We start from the raw sequence: 12,775 nt of genomic DNA on the forward strand, positions 1-12,775 counted from the left end.
TTATTTTGCTCCCACACCCAAGTTCAGATTTTAGCTCCTTCAAGACTCAGTCCTTCTTTTGAGGATAACCTGGTAACTTTCCCTCTGGACCTCACTGCAAAAATGGGGATGAGGGCACATTAATGCTAGAAGATTAAGTTTATTCCCAACTTGAAAACTCTATGGTGTAGCATAGACTTAGGACAAGGATCCCCACTGCAGTGCTCTTTAAAACCAGACACCAGGGGCTTTAAAAGCTTTTGGGATCAGTGACTCAGAACTGACTTAACAAAAATGAAAATACTCGTACCTGGTCTGTTTTGGCATCTCCATTTTCTGCAGGGTTATTTCCATCCTTGCCAGCATCAGCTTTCCCCTTTTTCCCTTTGGGTACCTTCTCTCCCTTCTAAAAAGGGGAAGAAAAAAAAAAAAAAGCAGTTTCTTCTAATTTCATATTAGCAGACTATGGTCTGCAAGGTTCTGTACAACATAGAATTGGTTTATCAAAAATAACACAAACTATAAACCCTTCCCCACAGATTAAAAACTCATCAAAACAAGACCAAATTATTATTTGTTGTGGTCTTTAGAAGTTTTTGACTACAAAAAAAATAAAAGATAAAAAAGAATATAGTGCCTTAAATACTTGGGTTTTAAATGTATAATCTCCTGTAAATGGATGACTTTTCCCCTGAATGTTGTTGTTCAATTGTTTTTATCCTGGTAGAGTTCTTGATTAGAACATCAGTACTACAAATGTCAGAGATAAATAAGGCAAGCTATCAAAAACAATTTAGGAATATCCATTAATGGGGTCACCATTGTGCTAAATTAAGACACTGAAGGGCAGGCCTCACTCAGTGAAAGTGACCAATTCTAACGAAATTTTAAGGTCCAGTCCAATTTCTTTCTTCTGTGGCAAATGGGCCAATAGATGGTCACTATATAGCAGAAGTCCTGTCAGCAACCTGGGAAACCGCACAGCCTTATGCAACTCCTAGAAGTACCCTTGTCTCTCAGTTCCACTCACCTTTGCAGGGGCCTTTTTAGGCTTGGGCTCTGGCTTTGGAGGAGCAGGTTTCTTTTATTTCAAGGAGAGAGAAAGAGAATATTAGTACAATAGACCAAAAAAACAACCCACAACCAAACCATAGTACCACTGGCACAAAAGTTCCTATTTCGTAAATCTTCTAGGGTTGGCTTTCCGTTTGCATTTCCTATCTTCAGGAACCCCCCCCCTTTTTTAAATTTTTAAATTTTTTTTTTTTTATGATAGTCACACACACAGAGAGTGAGAGAGAGAGAGAGAGAGAGAGAGAGGCGCAGAGACACAGGGAGAGGGAGAAGCAGGCTCCATGCACCGGGAGCTGGACGTGGGACTCGATCCCAGATCTTCAGGATCGCGCCCTGGGCCAAAGGCAGGCGCTAAACCGCTGCACCACCCAGGGATCCCTTCAGGAACCCATTTGAGTTAACACATTAAGGTGTCCCACTTTGGCTACAGCCACCAGAATTTCAGAACCAGCAAATATCAAACCCCCAAGAGAGTAGATCATTTAAAAGCAGCCGCTAACCATAACCCATGGGAAACAAAGCAGATTCTTAATGGTTTTCGGATAAACAGTTTCATAGCAGGTACTTACAGCAGATAACCTTGCAGATCTTCTCTGTGGCTATTAAAAGGAAAAAAAAAAAAGATCAGAAATATGACAGTTGAACTACTTAAGAAAAATTAAGAGATAAAACGTTTTGGTATCAGTTTGGTCTAGATTACAGGAAGTGCAGAGAATTTAGGGAAATTCAGGGCTAGGAGTGTGATTACCAGTAAAGGAGTCCCAAAAGCTTAAGACTCACCTCATCCTTCACCTTGGCTTTATCTCCTTTAGCATCCCCTTCAGCCTATAAAAAGCAAATAAAACCTAAGAAAGTTGTTGTTTTCTAAGGCAATTCTTAAGGACTCACTAAGCTTAACAGTCCTAAGGAAAAAACTAAAGAGGAAGTCTTGCACACAACTTTTCTAAGGCATACGAATCTTCCGGTTTTAGCATCCCCAGCTCCTATGAAAATACCCTAAGTGCTCAGGAATACGACTGCTCCTCTGTGCATGGATCACGCCCGAAATGGCCCAAAGCGCGCAGGGAAGAAGGGGGTCCGAGGCCCTGTCCGCCAGGAGCCCCCTCCCAACCGCGCGGGGCAGCGCGCGCTAAACCGAGCGGGGAGCGCGGAGGAGCGCAGCCCGCGCCGCCGCGCCAGGCAGAAGCAACAGCTGCAGATGGTGCAAACAAACCCCTCCGGAGGCGGGGCCCGGGCGCCGTTACCATGGCAGCCGTCGAGGGCGGGAGACTGGAGGCGCGCGCAGCCGGAGGAACTCGTGGGCGGCAGCGGCGCGCACCGGCGCGAGTCTCGTGCGCCCGGGCCGTGGGCGGAGGCGGGGCCACACGGCGAAGCCCCGCCCCGAGGGACACGGGCCCCGCCCCCTCACGGCGGCGGTTTTTTGGCGGCAGCGCGCTCCCCCGCCCGCCAAGCCCGAGCGCCGCCTTCCCGCCCTTTCGGGTTTGAATTGCCCGCCCGCGGGGAGGGGAGGGGGCATGGCGGTGGGGGAGGGGGCGCGGGGCGGGCACGTCGAACCCGAGGGGAGCGGGATAAACAGCCGCCAACATGGCTCCTCCCGCCGCGGCCGCCGCTCCTCCAATATGGCCTCTGGCGCCCGCGGGCAGCCGAGCCGCGCAGGGTTAGCCCGGGGCAGCCTGACGCCGTCTCGCGCCCCCGTACAGGGCGTCCGAGCCCGCTCCAGCCGGGTGCCGATTCTCGCGCCCCGAGGCTGGGGAAACGGCGGCGGCGGCAGCGGTGGTGGCGGCGGCAGTGGCGGCCCAGCGCCTGGGGCCCTCGCGCCACGTACCTTTCTCTTGGGCATGGTGGCGACGGCGGCGGGACGTAAGCGCTGGACGCGGGGATGCGGCGGCACGCGGGCTTTGGCCGGTCCGGGGGTCGTTCTCGCCTCTTCTTCTTCACACTGCTCGGGCTCCGGGGGGTTTATAAAGTTTTTATAGCGCTGGGAGCCCCGGACCGGTTAGAACCGGATTTCACCTCCCGCCGCCGCTCATTGGCCCAGCTGGGGTCACGTGGGCGGGGTTTAAACTCACCTCCTCTGGAGGGAGTGAGGAGGGGGGTACGGGGGGGAGGGCGCGCGAGACGGCGGCGCGCCTAGGGGGTGGGGGCGCAGTGGGGGAGGCGCGCGTCGATGGCAATAAACGAAGCGGGGGGGGCTGTGCGAGTCGGCGGGCTCTGCGTTTCGGCTCCCGCCAAGAGCTGGCTTTTGCAAACTACCAAGTTCCTTCCACCTTATGCAACCCAGCTACCCACTTCTCCAAGCCATGCGACACTTAGGGCGCATCTCGGCCGCTTTCCTTCCTGTTCCCGCTGGGGGCCCCAGAAGAAGGGTTTGCGAGGCCTGGCCGCACCGCCCTTCTCCGCCGGAGGCGGGAGGAAGCGCGCAGCTTGGAGGCACAGGCTGCAATTCCCAGGGCCAAGGCTGACGCTGAAGTGGGGAAAGAGCGGGGAAGCCAGCTTGGCGCAGCCGGACGTGCATCCTTCCAAGCTGCCACTCCGAGGAATCCTTTCGTGCTCCTCACCTGGAAGGCAGTCCACCCGAGGTGGGGTGGGGGTTCCGGGGGGGAGACTCTACACGCAGAAGTCCCTTTCGGGTGCAGTAGGGCAGGTAGGAGCTGTCCTTTCAGCACCCGTTTCTCAGCCGCCTCCCCAAATGCCAACGAAGCCCCCCCACCCCAAAACCTGTCGACTGGCTCTCTTAGGTCCCTGTCTTTCCGGACCTCGGAACCCCGCCACAGAATGATGGAGAGCAGCCGCCTAGGCCTACTAGCACTCCCCTCCCCCTACGCTCCACCCGCTCTGGAGACATCAAGCTCAGCTGCCCCCACCCGACGCGGCCACCAAGCCTGGGCGCTGCAAACGCAGCTGGCGAAATCCCTCCTTCCACACTGGCAGGCTGGCTTCCTCTCACTTGCGCGAGGACAAGGAGGGTGGAGGCAAGCGACCGAGGATTAGGAAACAAGTAGAGGAACAGGTGTTGCGATGGCAAAAGGGCTCTTCCACTGGCTTCCCCCACCCCACAAGCCCCCAAAGCTAGGGATCCGGGAGGTAGCCAAGCGCACCTGGGGGAGGGCAGACCACTGCAGCCGCAAAGCAAGGTGTTCCGTTGTACTATTTGTAAACAAGTTTTACATCTAAGAAAGAATCTTAACATTCTACTTGAAATCCAGGAGGACACAAGAACACAAGAATTATCCTGAAGTCAGGGACTGGCTCACAGGTGAGAGGACATTTAAACAGGTCCCACCTACTTAATCTTGAGGCAAGGGTTGAGTAGGTTTGTACAAATCCTACCGGTAGAAAGCAATCACGAGGAGTCCGTATCAACCGTTTGCAGCTCCTGCTCCTTGGCAGAAGTGGTCCCTTGGCCCCCTACCCATCCCCGTGTGTACCTTCCTCCAAATACAGGTCCTAACGCCAAAGAGAGACACTAGCTCCATTAGTCACTTCTCGGCTGTACCCCTGTCATATTAGGGAAAGTCAGACACAGAACGGAGACAGGACTCAATAGCCAGGCTCACTGGGCAGATTCCGTTTGTTGCCTCCAGCCCCTCATTCCCGCCTTAATTGTAGGGCTCTGCATTATAGCCGCATAATTCATGCCTCCCTAATTAAGGCTGTCAACAGCCCCATTGTAAAGCTGGAAAATGTACAGCACCTGCTCTCTGGGAACCCTGTGCCAGGGATTGGTTGCGGGGAATGCCAGGTGTGTGTGGGGGGCTTGCCAAAGGGTGCATTGATTGGCTTTTCAATCGCAGTGTCTGGCATTTTGGCCTGATTCTGGGAGCAGGGATGATGGCCAAGGGGTCTCTTGTGCCAGGATACCTGGCACAGGAAGGGGAAGAGGAGACTGGAATATAAGAAAGGTAGGGGTTTAAAGACTGCTGTGACCACTGCTTGCAAGACCCCACCTCTCCCCTAGAGGGAGGTGCTGGGGAAACAGTTTGCAGAAAGTAAAATGGGAAGACTAAACAGAGTGGTGTTTGGCTGGTGTTAAAGGCTGGTGCTTGCTGCTCCGGGCACCTGAAGCAGAGCTGCTCAGGCAGACAGCTCTTCAAAGGCACTAATCCTCTCAGCAGCTCTGCAGCAAGGCCTGGCAGGGAGAGGTAAGGGAAAGGACACAGCCCTTGACTTGGCCCTCTTCTCCCTGCTGGGCAGTGTCGGCCCTAACAAGCTGAGACTCTGCCACGCTGAGAAGAAATCGTCTCAGGGGCTACTTAGGGGGCCAGCTCAAGAACAGAGAAGCCTCAAAGGCTGAGACGGCAGGAAGCAGAGTCTGGGATGGTGAGGACAGCAGTCAGTCGGGAGAAGGGCTTGTTTCTGTGCTCTGGGTCCTGTGATGTGTGCCAGGGAAGGAGGCCTGTGGTGGATTAGAGTCACCAGGGCCTACAGGCCCTTCTGTTACCCTGTAGTCATGGAGGGGGCCGGTCTCACAGGGGCGTGGAGCCTGGCCCCATGCCCTGCAAGAGGAGGAGAAAAGCTTGTGTGGGCTGAGTCGACAATAGGTAATTGGATTGTAATCACCCGCCTGGCTTCCGCGCGCCATTGGGGGCGCTGAGCCTTTCAGTGAGCAATCAGCACTGTGTGGTGAGGGGGGGGGGGGGTAGAGATTCAATAGCAAATCCCAGGTGGAGAGCCCAGGGGGAGGAGCAGCAGATGGGCACATTTTCTTTCTGTCTCTCCCTCCCCTTCCTTGCCCAAATAATGCTGGCTGCCTATGAGCTATTTACCAGCAGATCCAAGGTGGAGCCGAATCTTTTGTAAAAGTCGCATAGAAGGTTAAGATGGATGGGTAAAGGGCTAAGGTTTTGGGGGAGAACTCTGCCCTGAAACTCTGTGTGTTGAAGGATGTGCTGGTGAAAAAATAAAGTGCATCTAGGAGCACATGAAGAGGTGGCAGAGGCGGAGGAACAGGCAGCCAAGAACTGGAGCTCCCTGCTGTCTGAACCTACCAGTGGCCAGAGCCAGGTTTAGTGTACTTGTGGGAGACTCTCACCTCAACCCTCCCCAGGGTCCACTGTCCCAGGCAGTCCAAAAGGTGTGTGTATGGCCAGCAGACCTGGCCTCTGGGGCTCCCTGGCCAAGCAAAGGAAACACAATTCATCACTAGGAGGGAGGTGCCTTTCACCAAGAAAAGAAAGGGGAGTGGAGGCCTGGAGGCAGAGGCAGGGCAAAGTGGCAGGAGGCCAGCCTCCCTCAGGCTGATGCAGTGCCCAGACGTGCCAGCCAGTCAGCCCGCTTGAGTTCCAGGGCCTGCAGGAAGCCTTGGACCCGCTCTTCCCGTCTGGCTGAGAGTTTGTGCAAGCGTGTCCGTCGGAGCTGGGCGTCCCCACTGGCCTGGAGCCCCTCTCGCAGCAGCTGCTCTGTCACTGCAGCCTGGTCCCTCTCCAGCTGCTGCCTCTTCCGCTCCTCTGCATACATGTCTCGGGCCTTCTGCTAGAGAAAAGTGGGGATCAGGGTGGGGAGATCATTTTTAGGTGTGAGTGGAACTGGGATGGAGGAGGCAGAGGGTGAGGCAACAGGCAGGCCAAGTCAAGTGGAACAATGGAGAGTCTGTACCAGATTTGGAAAAGCTTGGGGGTAGGTGTGTAAGGGTGGTGCCCATGATGTATAAGCACGGCAGTGGCAGTTCTGGGTCCATCTTGGTTTGTTTTGGGTTCGAGCCTCTGTATTTCTTAAAATTCTTCTCAGGCTCACACTTGGAAGGAAACCAGGCGAACATGGGTCTGACTTCTGGTTCCCCCACCAACTAGCTTTGTGGCTTTGGGCAAATCCTCTCCTAACCTCATTTCTTCATCTGTAAAGTGGGGGTTGTGTCTACCTTGAAGAGTGGTTTTAAGGATTAGAGATAATATATGCAAAACCCTCTCTAGCATATTAAGCAGGCTCTCAAAGAGAAACCACAATTTTACAAGTTATTGTCTATTCTCTGCTGTGTGGAAGGTCCTAGTCCTGCCTGGGGCATGTCCACTGGGTCCTTTCCTTTGGCTTCCCAGGTCACTTTAAGGGTGCCATCCTCCCAACTCCTGCAGCTGTTTTTCAGAGTTTGGCTCCAAACTTGCCTCCTGTGTGGAGACCAGCTTGACTCTTCCAGCAAATGATCCTCCTAGGAACACTGTGAGAAACAGGTTTGGCTCCCTTAAGGCACTTACTGCCTTCTGCCTAGTAGAATAGGTTTTAGTGTCCATAGTCCACTTTTTCTGTTAGAAAATAAAGCACTTTGAAGGCTCGATAGAGCACTGACACCAGGTTAGTAATCATGCTCCCTGGCAGCACTTGTCATATCTTTGTGTATCTTCAGACAAACCATAAACTCCCAGAAAGCAGAGATTGTATGGCTTTTCCTCTCTGGCACTTCGGCACTCTGTACGCGTGAAATAATCAATTGATGACCGGTTGATCCTAGGAGGGCAGGGAGGATGCTCTTGCAGAGGGAAAATCCCTCTGGAGCAGAACCACAGCCTTGCTGTGCCTCCCTGATGTGCTCTGCTCCTGACATCCTGACTGGCCACAGAGCCTTTGCACCAGAGCTCCTCTTGCCAAACCTATACCACATGTAAGAAACTACACTTTGCTGCTAACTTGGCATTCTATATACCCTCATGACCTTTACATTCTACCTTGTATTACGGTATTTGTGTGCCTGTCTGTGTCCTTCTCAGCTTATAAACCTGGAATGCTCGGTCTTCCCCCTTTAAAGAATATCTTACACATGCAAAAGCACTTGACCCTTGCAGTGGAGCTACTTTTTATCTGCTGGAGACAGACATGGAAGTTCAGAGTAGGGAAGTGATTTGCTAGGGTCTCTGAGCATTAAAGTTTACTGCATGAATAAAGACGACAAATGGAAATTCTGGAAAGTCCCTTAGGCTCCTGAATGAACCCAGGCATTCAAGGGCACTCTTCTGCTAGGGTGATGAACTCACACATGGAGCTACGAAGACTAGAAGGTGTTTGAGAAGTTGCTGTGAAGGCCTTCCATCATACTAGAAGGACTTCTTCCTGGCCTTGGTCAGGAGGAACCTTGGCTTTTGCATACAGGACCTTATGAGTTACGATGTACAAGATATGGTCTCAGAAATTCATGTGCTTATGGGCTGATTAGGCCACAGATCTATATACAAAGTCCCATAATACAAGGCAGAATGTGGTAAGGGTCATCAGTGAGGCAAGAGAAAAAAGGTCATGGAGCTCAGAGAAAAGAGACATTGTCACTGATGAAAGTCAAGGAACAGTGACAGCTTATGGACAGGCAGAATTTGCACTGGGCTTTAACCGATGGGGAGGATTGAGATAAAGGTGGGGTGTACGGCGGGGAGGAGGGTATCAGGCAGTGGAAATAATGGCAAAGACACAAGGAATTGATTAAAGAGCTTGACCAGGCCAAAGTGAGACCTCTGTACTACGGGTGGCTTGAGGAAAAATGAAAAAACAAATGCCCAACCTGGTGGCTGGCTATTAACTAATGGTCAACTGTTCTATCACCACTGCTTGTGACTAGAGCTAAATACCTAAGTTCTGGCAGGACAGAAAGGAGGGGAGTACCCAGCCACAGAGGGAAGAAACATGGAGCTGCTTAAAGACACTCTGTAAGACTCAGGCTTCTTCTGAATGGCATCCCCAGACTGAGTGCAGGCAGGGAGGCTGGAGTCAAGGGATAGCCTGGCTCCTAATTGCCAGGAATCAGTGATTCACTGTTAGAATGACAGAGCCAGGGGAGTTCCTAAAGACCAACCCCACCCAGCCTTCCCACTGTACAGACCAGGACACTGATGCTGAGCAGGGGGAGGGACATGGCCTAGGTCACAGAATGGGCTAAAGTTCCATTGGTTCCTCCACTAAGGTAGCTTCTTGAGAGATCTATGGGAAATGTGTCTTGTGCCTCTGGGTAAGCTACACTTTGTAGGGGTGGCATGGGGAGCCAGGTGTGTATGAATGGCTCTCTGTCCAGCCTCTGTATGGTCTGGACCTACTTCCACATTTCATAGGTGTTCTAAGTTTACTCAGGTACTCAGCCTCAGAAAATCCAGGCTCAAGAAGTCCTCACAGTCAATTTCTCTCTCCTTGACCACACTGTCTACTGTCCCTATATAATGACCAATCAGGTGTAGGGGTAGTAGTAATTTCCTTAGTGATTTTTGGTACAGACTTTATGTCATCTTGGTACAAGGGCTCCTGGAGCTTCCTTGGAGAAATGGGGCTCTGACCTATTCATCTAAACCTCTATTGAGCATTAAGCCTCTCTGCTAATGTTCACTCCTCAGCAGAATTAGGGAACAGGATGTAGTAAGCCCCTCCAGTACATAAATCCTCAAGTCCTCTGCAAGATTGTCTGGATCTGGAAAGAGGCTGCAGGCATTTGGTTACAAAACATTCATTAGCCAATGACAGGTTCTCCCCTAAGTTCCCCTAAGTTCCCACTTGCCACAGTCAACATGTCCAGGTCAGTGGCATGGGGGATGCCCTCCTGAAGGCTGTGTGAGACAGCTATCGCTGCCAGAAATACATGTACTGAAGCACTCCCAGAACTCCAGGCAGTCCCAGAATTAGCAAGCAGCAGTGACTTAACCCTGCAGAATATCATTTTCCTCATCTGTAAAATGAGAGAAGTGATGTCAATAAGAATGCCTGCCTGGAGTGCTGGGGTGGCCCAGTCTGTTCAGGGTCCAGCATCTCCTGATTTTGGCCAAAGTCAGGGATGTCTGAGACAAAAGTTCAAGCTTTTAACTCTTCCTAAGGAGAAGACTGTGACTACCTGAAGAAATAGTATAAAATAGAAATAAAGCAGTCAAATGATCCAGCCTCATGTTTAATCTCTGACAAATGCATCAAAGGAAGTTTAGTGGGAATGCATTATCTTCTATAATACTATTCTTATAGATGAGATGGACCAAACACTTGGTCCCTCATCTGTCAGGGACCCCTCATGGAACTTCCATTAATGCAGCTTGTATCGGAGGCTCGGTGGCTCTGCGCTGCCACCTACCCCTCCCCTGCTGATGTGTTCTTTCTGCCCTACTGCCTCTGAGTCAACATTTCCTCCCTTTATCAGCCATTTCCTACAGCTGATGCATGATCACCTGAAGACTGCCAAGGGCCCTTCAGATACCAAGCTCTAGCCCCAAACAACTTGTAGCTGAGTCCCTGTTTCCCTTAGCTTCCCTGAGTTGAGGGTATGCTCATCCCAGTGAGCTACTCTAGGTCTAGAAGCCACCTCCCTGCTCTCTGCCCTGACTTCCTGTAGAAACAGAGACACTCTGTGCTGGACGTAGAGACAGAGCAGCTCAGATTTTAACTATGGGGATTTGGGAAATGGGCTGGGAACACAAACACGGAGGTTGGGAACTGAACAAAGTACCATGAAGAGTCCAGTTTGGTCATGACTCAGGGGATATGAAAGGGAGACGCTGGGAAGATCAACTTCCTGGTCGGAGGCCACACTGGCAAGGATGCTGTTAGTCTGGAATCTATCCTTACTGCTTCTGCTGAAGTGCTAAGATTTCTAGAAACAGAGCCTTGGAAGACTTCTGGGTAGATAAAGCCTGGTCAGGATCCCCAAGAGGCCCGGTGAAAAAGGGTTCAGGATAGTATCTCTGTTATACCTGTGGTTCCCTCACTTTAAAAATGGTGGTAATAACAATGGTATTTACCTCCTAACACTACACAGAATCTATGTAAAGGTTGCCTGATATGGTAAGAACTCAAATGTTTGCAATTATGACTCACAGGTACAAAATGGAACTCTTAATGATTCTCCTTAAACATGTCCTATCCTCACCCCAGGAAACAGCAGAACCATCCTCCCAACTGCCCAGGCCAAAACCTCAATGTCTGGGTTCCTAGTAACATTAATATTTGTACTCAATTTGATTTGTCTTCCGAGATACCTAAGAGTTTCAAAATTACATCATCAACATTACTGCTAATAAAAACCTCTTAAATAATGTTTAAGTTTCCTTTCAGTTTGTATTATCCTTCGAATACATCCCACCAAAGATGTATAGTCAGAGAACTATGTTCAGATAACTTGAATTAATTCTTCCCTCTAGGGGTTATATTATTAACTTGGAGTTACTTTCATTTGTTTCTATCTTAACGTTTGTTTTTTTCCCATCTCGATCTACTCAGCCCTCATCCTCCCTACAGCCACTATTTGACCTTGAGGCACATCCTCTACAAGTTTGGTCCCTGATTCCTGCCCCCTATCCCGAAAATCTTGAGTGATTTTTGCAAAATGTAAATCAGATCCTGTCATTCCTCTGATCACAATTCTTCAGCTCTGTCACCATGGCCCATAAGGCCCTATATAACCAGAGGCCTGACTCCCACCCAGCCCCATCTCTAACCCTTCTCCCTCATGCATGGTGGCCTCTTTGTTCTTCTAAGACCCAGACTTGATAACCTCAGTACCCTTGCATTGGTGCTCCTTTTGTAGACAATAATTCTCTACCCCCAGATTTTCACACATCTGGCTGCTTCTCTTCTTTTATATCATGGCTTAAAAACTCCTCCTCAGAGAGGCCTTCCTTGACTGCTTCATTGAGGACCTCTTCCTTTCTTCACTGTGTTCTAGCGTATTACTCTATTTTCTTCATTGTCTTATTAGAGTCTGAAATTTTCTTATATATCTGTTTACTTATTTATTATCTAACTCAAGTAAGACTATAAGCTCCACAAAGGTAGGAATCTTATGCTTAATATAGCCCCTGACTCATATTTGATACTCAATAAATATTTATGCAATGAATGAAAGTAACTCCTCTGACAGCCATGTAGGAAAGCATCTGAGAGACCCGAAATTACTATAAAAGGCTTCGGAGCAGCCAAATCAGAGGCAAGAGTATCCATACGTAGAAGCTCATGCACCAACATCCTCAGAGCCAATTTACTCTCACTTTATAGACCTAACTCTAACAAGTTAAACTAGCTGGTTTCCTTGTCTATAGCCGAATTAAAACAGTCAATATGAAGAGGAGGAGGGATGCTGTCAAAATTAGCCATAAACAATGGTAGAAAATGAGACAGAGGATGTACAAAAATTTACATGAAATCCCAAAGCCAAGTATTTGGAGGCCATCTAGCTTAAGGTAAACAGTCCCACTCTTCAAGGGCATCACTGCCCAATGAAGGGCTTCAAGATGGCAGCTGTGCTGCCATCATTATTAGCATCATTAGAATGTGATTATTCTAATTAACATTATTATTAGCATCATTAGAATGTGATTATTCTAATTAACATTATCAGCAAGTGTCTGGTATATAGTAGGTGTCAATGATTATGAACAAGACACATTTCAGAAAGTTTTCCATCAAAAAAGGATAGAAAAAAGTTTTGGTTCTTTTTTTTTTTTTTTTTTTAAAGTTTTGGTTCTTAAGAGAGCTTTGGTCATGTGGAAATATCTGATATTCATTTTTCACTGATGGTGGATAACTGAGACTCTGCTATTTTTCTTTTCACTTTAACAGAACTTCCTCTTTCAATTCCTTATATTCTAGTAACCAAGCACATGATTTGATTGATTTATTCCAGGAGTTCTGGACTTGGGATTCATGGACAAATTCCAGGAGTTCTTTGAGCCCCTGGTAGCAATATAAGTGTTTCAGTGACGAGTATAATTCTACGTGAAATGCCATATGTTAGAATGATCTGTGCAATTTTTCTAGGGAAATGCTCTATGTTTTTTAC

General features: G+C 49.5%; 1 protein-coding gene across 6 annotated transcripts in view; it reads right to left on the reverse strand.

The window, feature by feature from the left end:
- Positions 1–12,775, reverse strand: part of DHDDS (dehydrodolichyl diphosphate synthase subunit) — a 32,435-nt gene that overhangs the window by 916 nt on the left and 18,744 nt on the right. For 2 of the 6 annotated variants that reach the window (XM_072750674.1, XM_072750671.1), the window contains 5 exons: positions 2,879–6,522; positions 1,834–1,878; positions 1,623–1,652; positions 1,010–1,060; positions 290–385 (listed from right to left, as the gene is read on the reverse strand). In XM_072750674.1, the coding sequence (XP_072606775.1) occupies positions 6,286–6,522 (237 nt within the window). In that variant the 3' untranslated portion in view covers positions 290–385; positions 1,010–1,060; positions 1,623–1,652; positions 1,834–1,878; positions 2,879–6,285. Of the gene's footprint in view, positions 1–289; positions 386–1,009; positions 1,061–1,622; positions 1,653–1,833; positions 1,879–2,878; positions 6,526–12,775 lie in introns of all 6 variants that reach the window. The other 4 variants (XM_072750673.1, XM_072750670.1, XM_072750672.1 and 1 more) reach the window with 2 other exon arrangements.

This window comes from Vulpes vulpes, chromosome 2 (genome assembly GCF_048418805.1).
Source record: "Vulpes vulpes isolate BD-2025 chromosome 2, VulVul3, whole genome shotgun sequence".
In the NCBI taxonomy this organism is placed as follows: domain Eukaryota; kingdom Metazoa; phylum Chordata; class Mammalia; order Carnivora; family Canidae; genus Vulpes; species Vulpes vulpes.